Source organism: Scardinius erythrophthalmus (genome assembly GCF_964197995.2).
Source record: "Scardinius erythrophthalmus genome assembly, chromosome: 3".
NCBI classification, from domain to species: domain Eukaryota; kingdom Metazoa; phylum Chordata; class Actinopteri; order Cypriniformes; family Leuciscidae; genus Scardinius; species Scardinius erythrophthalmus.
This window is the reverse complement of record NC_138223.1, coordinates 52,266,006-52,290,679: the sequence shown is the minus strand read 5'-3', so window position 1 is coordinate 52,290,679 and position 24,674 is coordinate 52,266,006. Positions and strand designations below refer to the sequence as shown.

The following is a 24,674-nucleotide window of genomic DNA, read 5'->3' as shown; positions in this document are numbered from 1 at the left end:
TAACCTGCCGTGTCGCGCCACGAGCTTTTGCGCTTCAGACTGCGAAAACCAGAACTTTAGCCTGTGAGCGCTGAATATATACACGCTGGCCACGCCCATTCTGACGGTTAGAAGGGTGTGGAGGGCGCGAAGCGCCCTCATTGGTTGCCGCGTTCAGAGCGCTCACCGATAGGCTTAAGCAGTTGCAGCCGAGCAGCCAATGAGCACGCTTATACAGCCTGCCTAGGTCTGTCGGCTGCTGCACTGCGTTGACAATGAATACAAAATTAAGGATAATTTTTTGGCTTCAGATCTCGAAGAAAGAAGACTTTCCCGATGCGTAAGCTACTTACGCAATACTCGTTCCCTCTTCTAGAGAGAACCGAGGTTACGTTAGTAACCGAGTACGTTTTCAGTCAGAACACTTTCACACAGCAGGATTTTGAATCGCCGACAGGTCCAGATATTTAGCATGCCAAATATCTCACGGGCGTCGGCGACTCGTCTGTGATTCTCTCAGATCGCGTCTTTGCTCATTCACACTGCGTGATTGTCACTCGCGTGAACGAGCACCGATTTGCCTGTGATTTCGGGCATTTGTCGGCGATTTCTCAAAACCTGTCGGCGAGCCAAAATCGGGGCTAAAATCATGCAGTCTGAACTCGGCATTAGTGTTGTGATCCCATGAGGTGAGAAAATTGCGCTAAAACACTCACCGAGTTTTTATTACTTGTTTATTGTTTTCCGCCATTCTTCTTGCTTCTCTTTTTTTCTGCAATTCTCTGTTGTTGTTAGTTAACTTGTGTTCTTCACCGGCCGCTGTTTGCGCCACTTTACCCCTATTTACTCGAACAGCGCCCCCCGCAAACAGAATGGTAGATATTGGGTAGTGACAGTGACACTGACAACGGGTAAATCATTTTGTGTTGTAATAAAATATCGATATTGGGCGTTAGTGTATCGATTATTTATTGCGACAGAGAGCACAACAATATATTGCAATATCGATTTTTTTTCCCACCCAACACAACACAACACAACACAATGCTGATTCTGATTTTTACTGTTTGGTGAATAATCACAGTCTATATAATATTGTGCAACCGACGTGAAACTGCAATGGTAAACCTCAACTCTTCAGAAGGAAACGCTTCTGTCTGTGGTTGATGTCAAAGCAAGTTAAACACATGAGTACGTGCCTCTACAAATGTTCAAAGCAATTTCCTTTCTCCAAAATGAGCGTATTCTCTGTTGTCAAAGAGCTGCATTGTGGGAAGTGTTTGTGTTTCTGTTTGATGAGTCGCCGACAGAGAGAAACACCAGTGACTGTGAATGTGTCGCTCATGCAGTGAGAACATGAACACATATAAACTCTAAAGCTCTACATTCACACAATATTCAAGAAATAAGAGTCATAAAGAGCGACAGAGGAACTGACCTGATTGTGGACTCAGTTCTGTTGCACTGAAAGATGACGGTGTTTCTGAAGAAGGGCTGATGGTTGAAACTTCAGTGGTCTTTTTATCTGAAGGGTCACAGGAAAGATCAACTTACAATCTTTCATTCAATCTCTGTTTTTATCACTCTGTTTCTTGTTGTGCCAAAGAAATCCAGTAAAGTCACTTTGGCTACGTTCACACTGCAGGCTGAAACGACCCAATTCCGATTTTTTTGCCCCTATGCGACCTGTATCTGATCTTTTCATGACAGTCTGAACGACACAGATCCGATCTTTTCAAATGCGACCCAGGCCACTTGGGTATGTGGTCCCAAAACCGATACATATCCAATCTTTTGAAATGCGACTTCAGTGTGAACGGCCAGGTCGCATGTATCCGACCCGCACGTCATTGATACGCGAAAAACGTCATAATTCTGCATTGAAGTAGTCGTCGGTTTGAAAACGGACTGCATATTCGTCGAGCTGAGGTAAATCTGCCGAACGGGTCGACCTCGACTAGCCCGTTTAATAAAAAAAAAAAAAGCCCACGGCCGTTATTTCAACTTATTTGTGCTGAATCTGATATTAGATAGGTCAGCGGCTGCTGTCTGGCTCTTGTTTAACGGTCGCTGCGTGCGCTCGTGTGTGTGTGTGTGTGTGAGTGAGAGAATCACAATTAGTTGAAGCAGAGACGGGCTCTGGTTAAAGTTTAGCTACTTCCGCAAACAACAAGTGACGTCGTTGACCGTTGAGTACTCTTCTGCGCATGCGGGTCACTTCTGGGTCATTTCACGTTCACACAGGAGATCACAAAAGGTCGCATTTAATTGGAAATGTGAACGGCCTTGCAAAAAAATCTAATTTTTTCAAAAAATCTGAATTGAGCATTAAGCCCTGCAGTGTGAACGCACTACCAAGTCATAGTTATAGTGACAATTGGACCTTAATATGAAGTGTGACCAAAACATGAAACTTTTTCTTTGTACTTTTGTCAGTAAAATAAAGTTGAAAAATTAACAAATCACAGATTCTTCATTTGTATTGCATTTTACAAAATTATCCAACTTTTCTGGATCTGGGGTTGTACAAGATTAATGACTTGATCTCTCACTCTCAGCTTGTTTCCATGCAGTTCATTTCTGCTATTAACAAATGTAATCACTTACCTTCTTTAACCAGCAACACAATCTCTGAATAGACATCAGGCAAAGGCACAGTCCTGCTCACACCACACCAGTATTTTCCTGCATCCTCTGTTCTCAGATCAGTGATGGTGACGGTGAAAACTCTGGTCATCGTGTCGTCAGTCAGAGAGAATCTCTCGTCTTTAGCAGGAGATCCTGATTCAACCATGATGTTTTTATTTCCAAAGTTACACTCCCCTTTACAAAAATACTTTGAATATGATTCATATCCAGATTCATATGAGCATCTGATGTCAACTCTCTCTCCTCTGTATCCAGTAATTGTCTGTGGAGCTCCAACAACAACAGCTGAAAACACAAATATCATTATATAGAGCTGTTATGTGTGAGCAAGAGACATAAGCAGGCCAGAATAATAACTGACAAATATCATCCATATGAGTCTGATGATCATGTGATAACAGAGGAAAAACAAGAGAAGATGTCAAACTCTGTGTAAAAGAGCTGAGAGTCTCAAACTCACCTGTACAGATGCTGGAAAAGAGCAGCAGGACGTCCAACATGATGAAATTTGACAAGCGTTTCGCTGAAATAAAAGACCAAATTCTGTGTGACAAACGTTACTGTCGTTCTCTTCCGTACTGAGAGAACAATGTGCGTCAGCAACTGAAATATATATTTCCTTCCCCTTCTGTCTCTCTAACCACATCAGCTCTTCATGACATCAGTGATGATTCACCAAACTTTATTAAATATATAAGCAGTGTTTTACTCTGTGAGGAAGAGATGATCCACTTCATTATAAGAGGGAATGAGGATCTGTGACATTTACACAGTGTGTGAAATATGAGTGTTTCACACAGCGTTCCAGTGAACAACTCTTCTAGGGTACATTAAATATTAATGATGAGATCAAAATAAAATATGGTGGTAATATTGTTTATTCATGTAAAATACACTATATAAATGTCATTGTATGTATGTTTGTATGGACAGGTTGATGGCTAAATTCGCTGGTACTTGTGACAATAAAGGCTACAACTACCACTACTACTTGTTTTAAACACATGATTATCCTGTAGTATTTTAGCAACAGTACAACTTCTCAAGTATCAGTTCTCTTCCTGTGTTCATCGTCATAAGAAAGAAGAGTCTTACACTTGTACCGGCAGTTCACATCACACTGATTCCCTCCACAAAAACACAATAGGATTTTCCCATAGGCTTCTGGATTATTGCAAAAAAAAAACAATGACAAAAGTTTATGATACATACATGTTTTGTCCTGCAACATAATTATCACATATGAACAACTTTTATGAATTGTGAAGCCTAAATGCAGTTGCTAGAACTACACCAGTGTCCCACGACCACGCTGTAAAAAAATCATAATTTTAAAGGTAATTTTTTTTAAAAAGCAACGGAAAAGAGATGTTAACAGTATGTACCATTACTATACAGTGCAAAACTGTAATAGCTCTCATGGGACAATTCATGCAATTTTACGGTAAAATACTGTTAAATGAACAGATTTTTGAAGTACACTGTAAAAAAAAACTTTCCGTTGCATTTACCGTACCTTACTGCAAAAAAATACGGTAGCAATTTTTATGTTTTACATCATTGAACTAAAATTTATGGTAAAAAACAGGCAGCTGTGGTTGACAGAACTTTACCGTAAAACATATGGTAGTAATTTTTTAGGTTTTACGGCAGTGATCTAAAGATTACGGTAAAAATCTGGCAGCTGGTTGCAAGTGCTTTACCGTAAAAAATGCGGTAGTAATATTTTAGGTTTTATAGCATTGAACTTCAGTTTATGAAAAATAAAATTGTCATAAAAGTTATTATTGAGAATTAGCAGAAGTTTAGAAGTTGACGTTTTTTTGAAAATAATAAATTTTGAAGTTACCATTTTGGTGATCAGTGTTTGCTGTAGTTGGGCTCTTGACCCTTGACTCTCTAACTTTAGACTTACTCTGACTGCCTTAACTGTGTTTATAAAACACATTCATTATGGCATGAACATCAGAGAGCAAATGTGATCAGGTGTTGTTGGCTATTTGATGACATAATAGTCACGTAGTGGCCTGATTCACTGATCTCATAAAGAGTCTTATCTTTCAATGTATGAGGAATGTTTAATACTAATATAAACTCACGTTTTTAAGTATAATAGCTCTGTGACCTCACATGTGAGCAAGCAGTGTCAAACAGATAATATGAAAAACTTTAAAAACACATCTTGGATATGGACACATATCCAACATCACGTGATTCATTTTCTCTCTGATTTTCTTGCCATAATCAGCATGTCTTATAAACACACAGTTACAGCAGGCAGAGAAAAACTAATGTTAGAAAGTCAAGTATGGAGTTAGAATCATGCCAAAACCTGTTTTACTCACACCCAACGATTCACAAACAAACTCAGTGTGGTTTGCAAATACAAAACATTCCAACTAAAGCAGTCACTGATCTCCATCACGGTGACTTCAAATGAAACAATAAATCATCAACATCTAAACCTCTGTTAATTCTCAAACAGAACTGTAGACGTCTGCCAGAAATAAAGTCAGTCTGGTTAGTAATAAGTGAAGCTGGTAATGCTGTTTGTGGAGTTGTTTAATCCTCCTCTGCTGAGATCTTCACAGATTTAATGTCTTCTTTTCTCTTCAGTTGATTATTTCATCTGTATTTTTTATGGTAAAGTACTGGGAACCACAGGTGATGTGTTTTTTTTTTTTTTTTAAATCACACATTTAAGTCCTGCTGATGTTTATTTAAAAATAAAAAAATAAAAAAAAATGCCATAAATGTAAGTCCAAAGTAAGGTTGCTACCATATTTGTTACGCTACAATACTGGCAACCAAGCTGACATTTTTTACCCATAAATTTCACAGTGTTTTTTAACAGTGCAGAGGCAAACCTATGATAACGACTTTCTCAGTTTGTGTAAATCTACTTATGGTTCAGAGTATTTATTTTTTCCCCACATTAATTTCCCACATATCTAGTACAATTATGTGGTTTTGTTTTATTAATACAGCGAATACTTTTTTCTTGATATACCCCGAAAGAATGGAAGTGAACTGTGACAACAACATGCCCCATAGGTGGAGTACATTATAACATGACCATATGAGAGATTAAAATGCTATTTGATCTAATAAAAAAAAAAAACATACAAGACAAACTAAAATATTTCCTCACTAAAATACAATTATTAACTTTTTCATATAAAATAATGGCATTTTTTAATAATTAAAAATAAAATAATTTTTTGAGTTTGACAACGAACACACTGGAAAACACAGTTATACAGTATAGTTCAAAACATAATAATTAATAATTTCTGAACATTGACTCTCAGTCTGTATTCACATTTTTCTCAACAGAATTCATAAGAGCATAGAATATAATATCATATTTCTTATAGGGGCTCATTGTAACGAAGCTGTGACAACATGCCCCGCCTGCACAACTGGGATTTAAACCTGGCTAGTGTCTTCTGCTGGTTAGATCAGCATTAAAGAACCATATCAACTGTTAAACAGCAGATTGGAGATTAAAATAATATCAGATTTGTCTAATTTAAAATAAACACCAAAAATAGAGATGAAAAATTAACACAAGAAATTTACTTTAGCTATGGTTAAATACATGTTCAGTGATATCTTCCAAAGATTTCTGGATTTTGGTGCAATTTTTTTCTCTATATAGTGTTAATATGGCAACTAGTACGTAAGTACACTAAGTTTCGTCATGCTAGCATGTGTGGAAGTATTTAAAACAAGTGTGTTACAACTAGCCCCGCGCTACGTTGTGTCCCGCTCTCCCCTACATTAAGGTCGGGCCCCAGGCAAAATGAACCAAGGGCGCCCTTCTAAAATATATATTTTTGTTACCTAGATGTATAATTATACATCATACAAAAAGTTTTCAAAACACATTGACAAAACTTCTTTACAAAACTTCAATCTTTTTAATAGAAAATACAATACAATACAATACAATCTTCAAGATACAATCTTCATATTTATAACGGATTATCACCTTAAAATCCGTGACAGGAACAAGCAATGCTCCTACATATAGTTGATCAACTAATTCTGTCAACTCAACTAATTTAATGAAGAAGAGCTGCATGCACTACTAATTTAATAATGTCAGCTAAGTAAGTAAATGTATTGATTAGGGCTGGTTTGTTTAAAGGGGTGGTCAGACATCAGACCTAATTTCCAAGTTAGTTTTCAACATTTTTCATCCAGTCCTTCCAGTTGCATAGTTCGCCAGTGCTAGGCTAGCACGAGTCAACTGTATCTGCTAGCCTGCCATTAAAAACAGTTTTACCCACTCCACAGTGCACCAAAAGCAAATCAATTATAATGCCAGACAATCAGTGTAAATGTCTGTTGAGAGAATATCGTTAGAAATCCTATTGAGTTCATAAAATACATCATATTACTACAAAAAAGTCTAAACAGACTTCTTAGCCACTAATTTTGACTCTTGTGTGTATTGCCTCATAATCGCTGCTTGCTGCTATTTTTTACATTTTTATTAGCTTTATTGAACTGTAGATGAGGTAGGCTACTAATTACAGAGAATATTGAATTTTGTGTAATTTTTAGATGTTATTTAAAATAAAACATTTAGTTGTTGGTTACTTTTCTGGTTAGTAATTAAAAAAAAAAAGTTAATATAAAGTTAAATAAATGTAGATTTTACTACATTTTTCATTTACGGATGATCAGTGAATATATCGGACCTAGAGCAGCAGATTAATCGTTAAAAGATGGCGATCTCGACTCAAACACCCACGCGATCTTATTCATAAATGACCATAATTAAGCTATGTCTTTTATTCCAGTTTTAAGGTGTTAAGGTTTTAATTGACACAACTTGATATTGGCAGTGACGAAACACGAGCTGCTCACACTCCGCTGATGCTTGTGATGTGAAACGGTTTAAAACAAAGACTGGTTAACCTTTGAAAGTACAAGCTAACAATCTTTCAACCACATATCATCGGTATTTATGTGTTACAAACACTTCAATAACAGGGGATAAAAGTCTCTAGTTTGGGTATAAACACAGTGTTGATCAAAATAAGAGTAAATCATCTTTTAAAAAAGTATTTTGACATTTGAATGTATTGCATTGCTTATCGTTACGACTGAGTGTTTGAAAAAAAGTATCGGTCATTGAATCGTTAACAGATGTATTCACAAACGCCGATTCATCCAATAATGAAACCGTGATGAATGAGACATTGACATTTTTTGTTCAAATGAATATATCTTTTAAATAGACCAAAGTAATGACCCTTCTGTCAGAACCTCTACTCTGCATGTTATTTTGTTTTGTTGTCCGATGTTTTTTTTTCTCCAGAATTGTGGGAGAATCACGATTTCCGTTTTACACAAAAAAATCATGACTCTCAATTTATACAGAATTGTGGAGCTTTCAGTGGATCCTCGTCTATTGTAAAGTTTGGTGGATGTGTTGCTGTTAGGTAGTTGTAATCACCGGCTGTATCTGTCACCTGATTGGTCGAGTGGGTGTGACTGGGGTTTGAATCAGGCTGCTGATTGGTTCCTGATGTGTAAAGAGTAGAGACGTTTGTGAGGTAGTTGAGGTGTGATGCAGGCGTCTGATTGGATGAAAATGCAGGCGTCTGATTGGATGAAAATGTTACCACGTTGAAGTCTGTGTTTGGAATCTCACCAGACATGTGATCAGTCTGGAAAATAACACATAAATCAATAATTTAATAGTTTACATATATAATTCTCTTTGTTGATCAATAAACACTCATTTAACATGTATGTCTGATCTTCCACAGGTAAAGATTTGAACACTCACCTCTGTATTGTAGTTGAGGTGTGATGCAGGCGTCTGATTGGATAAAAATCCAGGCGTCTGATTTGATGAAAATGCAGGCGCCTGATTGGATGAATATTTTACCACGTTGAAGTCTGTGTTTGGAATCTCCTCAGACATGCGTTCAGTCTGAAAAATAACACATAAATCAATCATTTAATAGTTTACATAGATAATTATCTCTGTTGATCAATGAACAATCATTGAACATGTATGTCTGATCTTCTACAGGTAAAGATTTGAACACTCACCTCTGTATTGTGCTGCATGTTTTGCTGAAATAAAGCTGAATGGAGCATGAATAGAAAAGAAAAGTAACAAATCAAATCAAATCAAATCAATTCAAACACTAAAAACGGGATATTTTAATAACAAACTGTTACTAGAGGTGGGAGAAAAAAATCGATCCATCGCGATTCTCTCTCCAACGATTCTGGATCAATTCTGAGAATTTCAGAGTCGATTCTGAGCTTAGCTTTTAACCAGATGTGCAATGACGCTGAGTTTGCTTTAGAAACACCCGTAATCTGCTTGCTTCCAATTCCTCACACACACCAATCAAACTTTCCGAAAAATAATCTTTCATAAAGTTCGGATAGGTTGAAGCGAAACACAGGGACATTCACAGGCGATGCGCCGAGAGAGACGCGCGCTTTGTTTGATGTTACGTTACACTCGAAGCGTGCTGTCTCGCCTGTCGGTATTTTCCTTACAAATGCTCTACGAAGTCATCATTTATGTGGTTTGGTATGCAGTGGACTTTATATTTAAAATACAAACCTCACTAACAGAAGGCTGCTTTCAATTTCAAATGCTGACGCGATTTCAGTGGTTTAATATACTTGTGCAAAATTAACGTAAACACAGCCAGTTATGTCTTAAGGGATTAAACGGACAGGACAAACCACATTACTTCTTATATTTCAAAAGTATGGAAGCTTGTTTCCACCACTGAATAATAAATAAATAATAATAATAGCGACTTTTTATCTCACAATTCTGACTTTTTTTCTCACAATTGCGATATGTCAAGTCAGAATTGTGACTTTTTTTCTCAGAATTGCGAGATATGAAGTCAGAATTGTGAGAAATATAGTCGCAATTCTGAGAAATAAAGTCACAATTGCGAGATATAAAGTCGCAATTCTGAGAAATAAAGTCGCAATTGCGAGATATAAAGTCGCAATTCTGAGAAATAAAGACGCAATTGCGAGATATAAAGTCGCAATTCTGAGAAATAAAGTCGCAATTGCGAGATATAAAGTCGCAATTGCGAGATATAAAGTCGCAATTCTGAGAAATAAAGTCGCAATTGCGAAATATAAAATCGCAATTCTGAGAAATAAAGACACAATTGCAAGATATAAAGTTGCAATTTTGAGAAATAAAGACGCAATTGCGAGATATAAAGTCGCAATTGCAAGATATAAAGTCGCAATTCTGAGAAGTAAAGTCGCAATTGCGAGATATAAAGTCGCAATTCTGAGAAATAAAGTCGCAATTGGGAGATATAGTCAGAATTGCATGATATAAAGTCGCAATTGGGAGATATAGTCAGAATTGCATGATATAAAGTCGCAATTGCGTGTTATAAAGTCAGAATTGTGAGATATAAGCTATTCTGTGAAAAAAAAAAAAAAAAGTCTGTCTTTTTTTCCCTTAGAATTGGACTTTATATCTCATATCTCACAATTCTGAGAAAAGATGTCAGAATTGCGAGATATAAACTCGGAATTGTGTGTTATAAAGTCAGAATTGCGTGATATAAAGTCGCAATTGTGAGAAAAAAAGTCAGAATTCTGACTTTATGACACGCAATTCTGACTTTATATCTTGCAATTCTGACTTTATAACACACAATTGCGACTTTATTTCACGCAATTCTGACTTTATATCTCGCAATTCTGACTTTATTTAGATGTAAACTCGCAATTGTGAGATAAAAAGTCGCAATTATCTTTTAAAATGTTTTATTCTGTGGCGGAAACAAGCTTCCATACAAAAGAGATCCGTGCGTGAATGCAGCTTAATAGATCTCCCGCAGTCTATGATGTCATATATTTTACTATAGTAAAAAACAACAGTAAAGATGAAGAAAAATCACTCACAGTTCTGGAATGGAAACCGTTCAGATAATCTTAAATAAGCTACTGAAAGGACTCTTGGTTTTTTTGTTAAATGATTCTATGCTCTTCTTTATTATTTGCTACTTGCTTGTATGTTTTGAAGTTATATTAGTTTAAAATTCTTAACATACAACTGTTTTAATTATTTTTTTAAATTTGTAATTTTTTTTAAAAAAGTACTTAATTACTTATGTAAACTAATGAATTAGGGGTAAAGTAGATAACGTTTAGTAGATAAATAATCGTTCTGGAAATCGGATCGTGACTCCCAGAATCGGAATCGGAATCCGATCGGATCGTGAGGTGACTAAAGATTCCCACCCCTAACTGTTACCTGTCCTAGATTTCCTCTTCCTCTTTCTACAGATGATGAAGGATCCACAACACAGAGTCAGAACCAGCAGAACCAAACCCAGACCGCCAGCAACAGAAGCCAGATCTGAAGGCAACGCTAAACACATGATATTTACATGATGAAACACAAACTGATTCTGATTATACTGGAAAATCAACAGATATTAATTATTTTGATTATTGTACTATTAAAGATATTCTAATATTGTAAACATACAGTTGTTATATAGTGTAACCAAAGTGAAACTGCAATGGTAAACCTCAACTCTACAGAAGAAAACACTTCTCTTTATGGTTGATGTCAAACCAAATTAACCACATGAAATCTGATATGTGCATACAGTTGATCAAATGTGTCAAAATATTTACAAAACAATTTAATTTCAAAGAGTGATCATGTGATCAATAAGGCTGCAGTTGCATTATGGGTAGTGTAGTTTGTGTGTTTGGCTGATAGAGTTCGACTATAAATCTTTACCTGTAGAAGATCTGTAAAATGACGTGTCAAACGTTCAGTTGTTGTACATTTGATTCGAGTGTTGAGGAACATCACAACCTCTAAATGTTGCAACTGTGGTTTATTTTTTCACAGAAGTTGAAGCTTTGATGAAATTCAGTTTCCAAGTTTGTGTAAGAAATGAATTAACTTGTCAGAATGAGCTGGAAACACGTAATTACAGGAATTACATCATGATCTTGAATGCAGCATTAAAATTGTGTTTAGAAGCTCTGATATCTCTGTGTTCACTATAACCACACTTTTAATATTTTGATGGAAGTTAAGTTCTGAAAAGTTATGAAAACACAACTTCACATTAACAATATTTTCATCAACACACATGTGAGTACAGATGTCAGTGGGTTCAGTGTGTGTGTGTGTGTGTGTGTGTACCTGTGCTGGTGTGTTCAGTGCTGCTATACAGACTAATGCTGGTTGTTGAGATCTGGACACGTGTCGTTGTCTCTGGAGCTGAGAAATGAAGAAGAGCCGTCACACCATAATAAAAACAATAAACATGAACGATGAAGCAGATTGTTGTTTAGTATTGAATATCAGGCACCTCTGACCACATTAAGCTCCACTTGATGGTAGTTTTCATAGTCATGTCCAGATCTACATCCATACGGTCCAGCATCTTCCATCTTCAGGTTACTGATGGTCACTGTAAATGATCTGGCCTTAGGATTATTCTTCAGTGAGAATCTGCCCTTGAACGCATAAGCCTCCATTCCATCAGAATCTAGTATAAGGACACGGTCTCCGTAATTTCCTCTGTAGAAGTACTTGTAACTGTAAGCATGTATAATTCCTTCTGGATAAGGGCAGGTTATGCTCACTCCTCGTCCCTCTGTTCCACTCACTGTAATGTTCACAGACAGTGAACTGCTCACTACACACACACACACACACAGCTTTACTCATGTACACTGATAACATACACCATAATGTTAGATAATAAACACTTTTAGTAGAGATCTTCAGCTCTTACCCGTCAGCAGAAACACACAAACTATCAGTGGAAACTTCATGTCTTCATCAGTTCAGTTCAGAAAATCAGTCTGAAACTCTCAGTAGTTCCTCACACGACTCTCTGAAAATCAAACAGCAATAATACTGCTCTCATCTATATGTGGAGAGTAAAATAATATGCTTGTTTCTCATCTCACGTGTCAAACTCTACTGTTTATGTTCAGTGACTGTACTTGTGTTCCGATTCCGAGGCTTCATCTTGCTTTTCTTTCTTTCTTTGTTTTCTTTTTGGACGCACCCAAGGCTGATTGCGTCACAGCTGCGCGACGAAGTCTGTCCCAATGTGAAGCTCCGTCGAATGCGGCCTCTCTTCTTTATTTTCTCTTTCTTCCCCGGGCCGCTAAAGATAGCACAACTGAGCCTTCTCAGCTTGACCTGTCCCGATTGCGCGCTGGTGTTCTGAGATATTCGGCGTCTGTGTCACTGGACGGAGCTTACATGAACATTCATTCACGAGTGTCCTGTGTTATGTGTTAAGTGAACTCCCTAACTGTCACCCCAACCCCCTTTTTGACCCCCCTTTTTCGATTTCCCTTTTTTTAAATGTTCGATAATGTTTATTCCCCAAAAGCGTAGCGAAACTCATTTGAACCGCGCGCCACACGGACCATCCTCTCGGCTCAAAGTCCAAACGGACGCGCAGCGCGAGCTCACTAGAGCAGAGGCATTACTCTGATCGGTGTCAGTCACGAGATCCAGTGAGAAGCGCTTGAATTCAGCGAAGGACACACATCTCAGTGATTTAAACCAGTTTAAAGGCAGATGAAACAGCGCTGACAGACAGGAGAAACACTGCGCAACGATACAGTCAGACGGCTTTTCCGTCTACAAATTCCCATTTAGGCCTACCATGGATTTAGGCTACTGTAACATTAACTGCACCATGAAATGTGGGATATACATATTGAATTGTATTATATTATTAATGTAGACAATGTTTTAAAGGACTAATGGAATACAATTACAGATTCCCCCTTCAATGTAATTTGAGTGCCGAGAAAAGCGCTATATAAATGTAATGAATTATTATTATTATTAATTATTTAGGCTACTGTTTTTCATTCACATAAATACCATAGAAAGCATAGTTACATTTTGCCATGATAGTGAGGTGCTATAGGCTATGCCTGGTTTTATCTGTGCATGGTTATCATGATCTAAATGCATGATGCTGGATGACCAATTGTTAATTTTAATAAAACTCAACAGTCAGAATATTAGCCTACATTTTACCAAATAAAAATGAGGTTGTTGCATTTTTTTAAACAGATGTTACTGCCTGGATGCCAGCCAAACTTAGCCCCGCCCACAAAATTTTTAGGTCGGGAAGTTCTGTCTGGACTCGATCCGTTGAGGAGCTATTATGCGCGAACAAAAATTGTTCGGACCAATCAAATTGTCAGGGCGGGCTTTATAAGATGATGCAATATGAGCAACGTAATCATCTACGTCACCAACGAGCGCTTGGGTTGAATTCGTTATGACTGCCGCTGGAGAATTGAGTTTCCTCTCATGCTGATAGGGTAGACATGGTGTTTGATGACAAGTTGATTGGATTGAGTATGTGAACGTGCTCCTACCGAACTTTGTTTATGAAACATTATGTGTAGATTCCGCCATCGCGTCTGTTATAGAAGATATCGACAGCGCATTAATTTTAAAAGAGGAACAGAGAACCGCGAACAAAGGCATTTGTCGATCGGAAACATGAATGAAAACTTACTCCGTTGCTCTGATTGGTTGTAGGTCTATCCAATTGAGTGCAGAGGCATTTTCCTTCCTGATTCGGTTGAAACACGCCCCACACTGTAAAAACTAAAGGAGCCTCAAGTATCCTGTTGGATACTCAAGGAACTTCAAAATGTAATTTTGGTGCCTCAAAGCTCTTTTTTCTATAGAAGGGTTACTGGAAGAGCATTGACAATCTTTGAGGTTCTTGCTGGAACTTATGGGATCCTTTAAGCACTTTGTATTTACTTCAGAGGTTCTGGAGTCACCTTTTCATTACCATGAGACCTCGAAGTGCTTTGGGGGAAAATAGAGGAACTTGAATGCGATAGAAGGGTTATTGGAAGATCTTTTAACATTTAAGTGGTTCCTGGAAGATCTCTTAAGTTAAAGCCAGCATCTGGAGGAACCCAATGTTTCAGTGAGGCCAGAATTAGATTATTATTCTATTATTATTATTATCCTATTATTATTATTATTATAGGCTACTTAAGTTTGATTCAGTATACATACCCAGGTGAAAAAGACGTACTATTAAATGTATTAAAAATTTACTTGAGTGTGTTTTTAGTAGACCTACAATACAAATATACTTTAATGCATTTTAATACATTTAACAGTAACCTAGTCTTTTTCACTTGGGTAGATTACATATATTTAGTATAGGCCTATTTTATTAAGTCATTTAAACCTTAAACAACAACACTAAATAATAATAATATTATATGAAGAAGAAGAAGCAGGAGGAGATAAGTTTTATTCAGTCACGAAACTGCTGCTATTCCTCTGCTCTCGTCGCTTCAGTGATGCTCGCGCGCAACAAAGCTCAGCTGATCGACGTCATCGGTTTGAAAGTAACGGCTCCTCTCATCAAAGCTTCCGCCGTTTGTTCGGCTCTCCATTACAAGGTTTGTAAACTCGCCAAATAAATATAAATACAGAGTCTACTCACTATATATTTAAACACACATATATATAAACTAAATTTATTATACATTACTACGTTTTTACAGTGTTTACCACTCGTTTATTGCACAGTATCTGGTTTTAGCCGCGATGCTAACTACGTTGATCTAATGAACAAATGGAAATGATTGACTTATTGTCTTAGATTGATTTAGTCATTCAATTCAACATATTTTGTACAACTGTGTCTTCAAATTGCCTAACTAATTTAGAAAATTCTCTGATTCTTGGCGTTTGTTATGAATAACAAAAACAGGTTTGCTCTGTTTTTGTTTAGCCTAACGTTAACTTTACTTACTACAGGTGCCCTCATTCTCTCTCCATTTACTGGTCAATAAATATTATGTTGTGAATAATCAGCTTTGTTCTTTTGTTTCCCCAGAACAACCATTACATTTCTAAAATAATCTGAACATTTCAGTGGCAACATTGAATTACAGTAAGTTACCTGCATCACATGCTGTACTTTATTACTATGAACTTTCTCTGTGTGCAATTGTATTGTTTGACTGTGTACTTGTGTTTTTTTAATCAGTTACTCTCTGAAAATCTTTTCTCATGATCTCAAATCTCGTTCATGTTACTCAGAAAAATAATATCACAGGTTTGATTCACAAAAAATGCTATAGACATTTTAACTCTGAATTATAACTTCAAGTTTAGTCTTTTTCGACAAAAAAAAAAAAAAAAAAAAGGAAAAAGCTATTAGGCTTCAGAAGACTTGCAACACAACCCATAACACATGAGTTGTGAACTCATTGATTATTTTTAGGATCTTTTCTGGGACATTTTTGGATCTTAACCATTTTTACATAAAGTGTTGTATTGAACTGAACTAGACAAGTGTACATAAGAATGGTTTCATGAATGATTTACACATTTTTTTCATGCAGTGAAAGCGAACGGTGACTGGGGTTGCATTATGCCTGAGATCTGCTTTTGGGTTCCACAGACAGAAAGTCAAACAGGTTTGGAACGTCACAAGTCTGAGGAAATTATTTAAATTTCACAACTATCACTTTAATAACATTACTAACAGTAAATTTTGTACTTTGCAGGGATCTCGGTAAGCTGAAATACAAGTTTGATCAAGAATAAAAATCCTCCTGTAGACCTGAAAATCATTGAAGTGTCTGGACCATCCACCAGAGAAGAGGAAAAACAAACGGAAAACGATGCTGTACCTTTTCACTTTTCTAACTCGTTAAGTACCTCACACCAACTTGGTCCCATGGTGACATTTTTGACCACAAACGAAATTGCTGATCGTGTGGATTCTTATTGAAATGACTGGAATTCACCAGTGAACATTCACAGAACAACAGATAATTTTACTGCACCTTAATACTGTTTCCGGGTCGAAGCCTCTACTTCCTCTATCTTGTTTCATGAGAATACTCAAAAACCATTTATGAACACTGTTGATTCAAGTCACACATTTAAGATTTTCAAAAGCCATAGTGTACATTATAGACTCCAGTCTAACGGCATCCCAGACTTAAACATTTTATGATTCAAAATAGCTGAATAACTAACAATCTGAGATTTCAGTATAGAGATAAAGGTTACAGCACAATGAGTGTATATTAGCACTGTTGTTTGTTTTTGGCATCTGATAGAGCTTTTGGACTTGGAAACAGTGATGTCAGACTTACCATCGGACTGAAACACAAATGTGTTAAAGTTAAGTATGATGGACATTTTTAATTAGTTCAAATGTAATTTTATTTACATTGATTTATTTCGTGGAACATGTGTTTCCATGCATTTTGTTGAGATGTCTTTTCTTGTTTATCTATTGTATATACATGGTTGATTATTCATGTTGCTTATGTATTATACTATTTTTTTGTGTATTCATTGATATTAATCTGTAGTTAGCTTTTTTCCCCATGTGCATGGAAGTGTATGTATAAAAATGAATATCAATAAACAATTCTTATTTTGTATTTGGTTCAATTTGTTTATTATAATAGATGTCAAAGGTAACCATAGTAACAACATGAAATTAAATATTTAAAAAAAATGAAATTTGGTTCCTGGAGGCACCCAAAGTGGTTCCACACAGTGCCTAATATCAGAGTTCCTCAGGAAACCTGTGTGGTTCCTCAGAGAACCGGCCCTTTTTAAAGGGTGCCTAGAGGATCTACAGACGGTTCCGCCGGTGTGGCGAAGTGAAGAACCCCAAAAGGTTCCTCCAGGCACCTTTTATTTTTACAGTGCATAATCAAAGCCCAATGGAGCAGTATGAGACTCACATTCTGACTAGAATCTGAGTATGACGACGTCAGGCTAACTGTTTTTGTTAATGAACACATTTAACAGTAAATCTGCATCCTAACTCGAGCTAATACTACTGTCAATTAACTGTCAAATATGCGTTTCGAGACAAAACGTAATATTAATATTGCAGCCTGCGCTGCAAACTGTGCTGAAGATCCGTGCCATCAAAGTCAGGCAACACAAACCTGTTTCAAGACAATATCCCCCATTAGCACATGCAGAAACTAAGAAATTAATTTTATATAGCAAATATAAATTACATTTATTTTGTTAAGGAAAAATGACAAATGCTTGAATGTTTTACCTCAGATTTGTGAAATGTTCACCTGTTTGGCAAGTGTTTGTCATGATATGTTCTGACAATAAAGTTGAAAACCACAATTAACGCTCTGGTTTCTACAACTTTCACTTAGGAGCAAAAATATGCCTTTAACCCTCTGAGGTCTAAGGGCATTTTTTAACTTTTTCTTCGATTTTACATATCTTATTAAATTCACTTTTTAAAGGCAATTACATAACAATCCCATGTGCTCTCTTACTGATGAGCTCACCACTTCTCCTAGAGCATTGTGTAAAGAGAGAGAGAAGAGGGATCATTTGGCTCTAAAAGGTGAAAAATGTAAGTCCGATTTTTTTAATTCTTCAATTCTCTTGTGGAAACATACCATTACTCATGTGGACGAATTATTTTGGTCCTTGAAATGGGTTTCCCAAAGTCTTAGGGTCACAAAAGTAGTGTAATATATGAATAAAATAGTAGATAATGAATAATTGTCTAAAGTGACATTTTGAAAACTCGTTTTTTAGTGCAAGTTTTGTCTGTGACTTTACCTTCACCAAATGTTAGAGGGACTGAGATAAAATAGGACTAAAATAACTTCCTACTACATATCAAGCTTTATGCGATGTGTGCAAATGAAAAAGTAGCATTACAACAGGTCTTGCTTTAAAGCAAAACATTTACTTTGTGAAAAAAAAAAAAAAAAAAAAACATGATTGTAAGATATTTGTAATTTGTAGTGATTACAATTTAGCTCAAAGGAATTATTAATTAATTTATAGGGAATTCAAAAGAGTCACTTATTACAACCGAGCAAATGACTCGTTCGCGGTTCATTTGAACTGGCTGCAATTATCAACTCTGCAACGGATATAAATATCCGAACTATAGTGAAACACTATATAGTTAGCAAGGTAACTTAGATCAGAAGTTTAAGACATTAAATTTGTAAGCACAATAACACAAGTAATATTTCTCTTTAAAATACAAACAAGACTTTATTGATTATTCTAACACATACAACTAATATCTAACACAGACACACACATTCACACATTCATACGAGTTGCAGAAAGGAAGAGAGTGAGGAAAGAGTGGGTTTAAGAGTGAAATGATGAAATCTCATGATTCCATATGCACTTAGACATGACCTGAACGAACCATCAAACATTAATTTAACCCTTCTATCGTTTTAGGCAGGTTATTAAAGTTATATAAATACACCAGTTGAGTTTTAGTCTGGAGGTACTTGCGTCTTTGCTTTTGCGTTCCTTTTGGGAATTCCTTTGGTCAGCGTCAAAGGGGTTCGTTCGTTGGTTGTCTCCTCGTGCCTGGGTCTGCGGCGTTCCAGTCACGTGTTGTGCTGGCGGATGAATTGAAAGTCTTTGTCTGAAGCTGGCTTTGCAGAAGAAACGTGGTCGGAATCTTGTCGCAAAACTTAACTTAGTACCGAGACTCACAACGGAAAATAAAGGAAATGATAACTCAGAAAAGAAAAGAAAATTTAGACGAGAGTAGTAAGATGGCTTGAATAAATCGAACCCGTCTGATCTTAATTTGGGTTGGTCTGCTCCTCAGTTACATGGTTACTCTGGTTCAGATCTTCATCTTTTTCTGCCCATCTCTCTTGAGAGTGATAGCAGAGCGTTTCTTGAGGGTGAACCCAGAGAGCGAGAGCACAGAGAGAGCTTCGAGAGCAGCGAGAGAGAGAACTTAGTTTTTGGGTCTAAGGTTTTAACTAAAAGTTTTGTCCCCCCTCTTGAAGAGATCGGACCAATTAGACACTGCCTTTGTTTGCAAAGTCATAAATCATGTCTTCCCTGGGGGTTTAAAGACCAGATGCACCGTTTAGGCATGATTTCTAATTAAAAAGAAGATCAAAACATATTACATAGATATCATTCAAGCCATCTTTTGAGTCATGAGCATACGATCACATCGAAATTAAACAGTACACATTTTCATTCACACACACCTAATGATTATAACATTTACATGAATTATATGGGATCACAACATATCTTATTAGAATATGCATATAAGTGTTGGAAACACACAGGATTAGGTAGTTGCGTGATTGTTTGATTGTAAGTCCATTGAAAATTGTTCTTAAATGATTTTATGTAGTTTATTGGTAAGAATCAGTTCTCTGGTTTGAAGAGACAGAACACTGTTTGTTTGTTCAGAGGTCTTACAGAGGAGGGGTTCAGGAATGTTTGCTGGTATCGATCCGTCTTGTAAAACTATCAAACGTTGACCAGTTCTTCCTTCAGTTAACCAATAAAAGTCTTTGGTTAGCAGACTTTGTGGAGACTGAAATGATTCATGGCTCTGGGTTGGGTAATTTGAATCTGGAATGTGAGGGCTCTTGTGTGAGACCTTGGTCTCTGTCTTTCTCTTAACCAATCAGTAATTTCGGCAACAAAGATAGCATTGACCAGTTATTTCGTTAGTGCTGGGGGTCAGTTTTAAACAGCCCGACTGGTTGGCGCCTGGCCCTGATGACAAGATGTATGAGGATCATGAGGTCCTGACCAAATCTTGAATTAATATTCTGTTTGAATTAATATTCTGGAAGAAGATTAGTTTGTGGTTGGTTCCTTCTCATTGTTGTTACATGATTTAATGGATTATCACTTTCAACCAATAGGTGGTGCAGTTACAAAACTGATGTGATGTGGTCAGAGTGAAGTGACAATGACACATACAAAGTTTGGTGTCAATATGTCAAGGCATTGCAGAGATAAAGCCTGAATAGTGTTTTTGGCATCATGCCTCAAATTTGCTGCTGCGCTATACGAGAACGGTTTTGTCTATCGACACGAAATCCATAACTTTTAGTCGGCGCGGTCTGGAGATGATACGATTAGATTTTGGTGAAAATCGGACAAACGGTCTAGGTCTAGGAGGAGTTCGAAAAAGTAGGTTTTGACTGAAAATCAAGATGGCGGACAGGAAGTTTGGCCAAATAAGGAAAACTTGGTATCTATGTTCTCGGCTTGACCCAAGGAATCTAAGACCAGTGGCATTTCAATAGCCAGATTTATTAAAAAGTTTTATTCAAAAAATTTTGTTATAACTTTTTAGTACTAGTTGCACTGTCTCGAAATATTTTGGGTACCTTCAGGGGATGGTGCTGATGGCACGTCCTGAGTTTCATAATATTACACCAATGCATTTGTTTAATATAGCATTTTATTTCACAAAACTGCATTGAAGTCAATGGGAATTTCATGTGTTGTTCTATTATAGAATGTCAAACCATTACAACTTTCCCGCAATCGGTTCTATGGGCTGCCATAGACTCCCAGTCGGAAGAAGGAAGAATAATAATAATAAGAACGGGAACAGATACAATAGGTGCCTACAATAGGTGCCTGTGGTGGCTTTTGTGGAAGAATCTGCTGCATGAACGGCAATTGGCACAGGAATATGACCTGCAGGTACCGGGACTGGAGCAGTGTGGAGAGGCTTACCACAGAGTTCAACAGTCAGCTCCTCCATGAAAGCTCTGTGTGTCATGGGTGTTGTTTGCTGGGCCACACAGAGTTCCTTGTGGAGGATGTAGCTGTTGGTGGTGGCAATGTCCAGAAAATGGTTAAACAGGTGTCTGCACCAGCGCATTGTTTTGTGTTTTGTAGAGTAATACTGAACGAGCTGATCTGAATGATCAACTCCCCACATGTGTTCATTGTACTCCATAACTGGTTTGGGACAGGGGATTGATGTCTTTGTCCAAGAGCCATCTTGTTGTTTCACCCTCCTCTGCACAGCGTTACCAGAGTGTGCTGTGTGAAGTGTGGAGCAGACTGATACTTCCCTTGTGTCCATCCATTTCACATAGATGAGGGGGCCGTCCCGGATCCATCTTATGGAGCCTCTTTCTGATTTCTTTGTGAGGGCGTTATTTGTTGTCCGAGGGCAGTCCTTGCGGTTCTCCCTGTAGGTCCCACAGGCAGCAAATTTTTGCTCATGGAGAGACCTGAAGAGCTTGGGGCTAGAATAAAAATTGTCCATGTAAATGTGGTAGCCCGTGCCAAGGTAATCTGGTTGTACCAGGGACATCACAACATCATAGGAAAGGCCATGTCCAGAGGGGATGTCACTTTGCCGGTGTAAACGGAAAAGTCCAATGTATAGCCATTCCGTGAGTCTGCCAAGACAAACAACTTGAATCCCCACTTTATCGGTTTTGCCTTCATGTACTGCGTCATCCCAGTTTTGGTCTTTGATGCAACCATTCTTTCATCCACAGCCACATCTCTGTGAGGATGATAAAATGACTTGCTGGCATGTTTGATGGTGTTCATCAGGGGTCATAGTCTGAAAAGTTTGTCATGGTCGGCTGTGCCCTTTTTTTTGTCGTTCTGGACATCCTCTTCAGGGTCGCTAAGGTGAAGGTATCAAGAAAGTGTTCTGTATCTGTCCCGTAGCATGATCTGTACTGGAAGTGATTCTGTCTCCAGTAATCTGCAATGCTGTCGAGTTTCACCATGGCCATGTACAGAAGCAGTCCAATGTACTTGTAAAACTCCCCTATGTTAACATCTAATCATTTATATTTCTTTCCCTGCGTCATTTGTTTAGCAGCCTGCTTGTTTGTGTTTTGGCACAGTGTTTGTATGGATTGTACAGGGAAGAAAAGTTTGAAGAGGTCGAGAGGTGTATATGTGGAAGTGGAGCTGATCTGTGGTCTTGGTGTTCGAGCTGGTTGAAACCTGGAGACAGGGGAAGCGATGTCTGGGTCTTTTTCCATCTTCCAAGACAGTGGAGCTGGCTGCTGTGTAGGTGGAGGTGCTGGTTGATGCTGGGGGGTACGGGACCTCTTGGCTGGCCGGGCTGGTGATGATGACAACAAATATTATTGATATAAGTGATCGTTAGATTTAATCAGCGTGATTTACTGCAATGCTTTTTTCCCCTTAGTTGGTCAGAACAAAAGTGGATGTTACTTACTTGTTCAGAGGACATTTTCCGGTGAAAACTCTTATGTTGGTCATACTTCCAAAGAGTATAATCTGTGATTCTGAATGACAGTCTCCACACCGGCGCGGTGACGGAGAGACACACATTCTCCTCAAAACATTGTGTTCATCCGCGCTGTGCTGTGGCTCAAGTTGATAATTCCGCGAATGACTGCAATTGCAGATTTCAAACAGAGATGGCGACAAAGAGGAAAAGCTACGGACTGCAGCTTTAACATATCCTACATAAACTTGTAATGTAATGCATTTATGTGTTTGTTATTAGTCAGCAGCCGAAACTTATTATTATTATAAATATAATATTTAATGGTCTATAATTCAATTTCAGTCTGTACAAAACCACTTTAATGTTTGTGTTGGCTGTTTCTACATGTAAAGTTTTTATACAGTAAGATAGTTGTGATTGTGATTTTTTTTTTTTTATTCATTGTCACCAAATGGGGCCATTCAAAGCCTTTATAAAGTCCCCTAATGGCTAACACACACAACACATGCAGGTAAGCGTCCAACACTAGTTTTGCTATTGCTTTATTTAATAATATGTACCATATTGTGAATATGTGAGCATAATTTTATACATATCGTCGGCTAACGTGAATATATCTATAAGCTAACACTGGTCTCTCAGCAAAAACACAAAACGACTCACCTAAATAGCATTTTATAAGTATATTTTTATATTTAAATCTAGTTCCTACATTATTTTTCTATACATTGGCTCAATGGGTACTCTAACCTGTAATAGGCCCTTTAAATAAAATTGTTTTTGCTAATTATGTCATATACAGTATGTCTTGGCTTTTCCTTGTGTGTAAATAAAACTTCAACAGAATCAGTTGTGCTTTTTTTATTAAAAAATGAAACTGCTCTCATGATTTACTTTTATCTTTGATATACAGTAAATGTGCAAATTAATACATGGTCTATTATTTTAGTCGCTAAATAAATGTTATTGAAGTTTAAACCTTTTTTATTGTCATGGAAAGCTTGTACAATAGAACTAAAACATGCATGTGTGCAACAGCATCTCAGTGACAGTTGCTTTTAGGGGCATTAAAAAAAATCTGTGCCATACGTTTGTGGCGAGCAGGACAAGGCCGAGGGCTGTGACAGAACGAGATTGCTGATAAGCAACACCTGCGCGACGCACCGGCCTCGTATCTCTCACGGAGGAAGGGAAGCATAAAAGGAGGAGCGACGACAGTAAAGGACGAAAGAGGACCAGGCCTGGATTTTATGTTGTGTTTTGTTAATGTTTTATTATCTGTGGGCGGCAGTCATCCGTAAGAGGCACAGACACATGATAAAACATAAACAAAACACAACATAAGGCCTGGTCATCTCTTGTCCTTCACTGTGGTCGCTCCTCCTTTTATCAGCAATCACGCCACCAGTCTCGTCCTGTTTGTCACACTCGCAATGCAAACGTGCTGCAAATATTCACAACGCAACCAAATACAATAACATGCTGCAAATACTCACAACGCTACCAAATACAGAAACACGCTGCAAATACTCACAACACAACCAAATACAGAAACACGCTGCAAATACTCACAACGCAACCAAATACAGAAACGCTACAAATACTCACAACATAACCAAATGCAGAAACACGCTGCAAATACTCACAATGCAACCAAATACTGAAACACGCCTCAAATACTCACAACACAACCAAATACAGAAACACGCTGCAAATACTCACAACACAACCAAATAGAGAAACGCTACAAATAATCAGAACATGACCAAATGCAGAATCACGCTGCAAATACTCACAAAGCAACCAAATACAGAAACGCGCTGCAAATACTCACAACGCAACCAAATACAGAAACACGCTGCAAATACTCACAACACAACCAAATGCAGAAACACGCTGCAAATACTCACAACGCAACCAAATACAGAAACGCGCTGCAAATACTCACAACGCAACCAAATACAGAAACATGCTGCAAATACT

General features: G+C 37.5%; 2 protein-coding genes across 5 annotated transcripts in view; both read right to left on the bottom strand.

Annotated features, from left to right (window-relative positions):
• The window catches only part of LOC308688289 (protein CD300H-like), a 37,270-nt gene extending 34,007 nt beyond the window's left edge, over nt 1-3,263 (bottom strand). The window contains exons 1-3 of one of the 2 annotated variants that reach the window (XM_081361258.1): nt 3,089-3,263; nt 2,587-2,913; nt 1,418-1,504 (exon numbers count right to left, since the gene is read on the bottom strand). In XM_081361258.1, the coding sequence (XP_081217384.1) occupies nt 1,418-1,504; nt 2,587-2,913; nt 3,089-3,128 (454 nt within the window). In that variant the 5' untranslated portion in view covers nt 3,129-3,263. The remainder of the gene's footprint in view (nt 1-1,417; nt 1,505-2,586; nt 2,914-3,088) is intronic. The other variant, XM_081361259.1, reaches the window with a different exon arrangement.
• A 3,271-nt stretch (nt 3,264-6,534) lies between these two features.
• LOC308688286 (uncharacterized protein) lies at nt 6,535-13,129 on the bottom strand. 3 transcript variants are annotated; one of them, XM_081361254.1, is made up of 8 exons: nt 12,637-13,129; nt 12,423-12,524; nt 11,994-12,323; nt 11,825-11,902; nt 10,913-11,029; nt 8,704-8,738; nt 8,435-8,581; nt 6,535-8,312 (listed from the first exon to the last, which is right to left on the bottom strand). In XM_081361254.1, the coding sequence occupies exons 2-8, from the start codon at nt 12,460-12,462 to the stop codon at nt 8,010-8,012; spliced, it is 1,050 nt and encodes a 349-aa protein (XP_081217380.1). In that variant the 5' UTR covers nt 12,463-12,524; nt 12,637-13,129; the 3' UTR covers nt 6,535-8,009. The 3 variants fall into 3 exon arrangements, with proteins under 3 accessions (XP_081217380.1, XP_081217379.1, XP_081217381.1); XM_081361253.1 differs by having other exon boundaries at nt 12,423-12,699; XM_081361255.1 differs by lacking the exon at nt 12,637-13,129 and having other exon boundaries at nt 11,994-12,293; nt 12,423-12,596.
• Between the last annotated feature and the right edge of the window lie 11,545 nt (nt 13,130-24,674).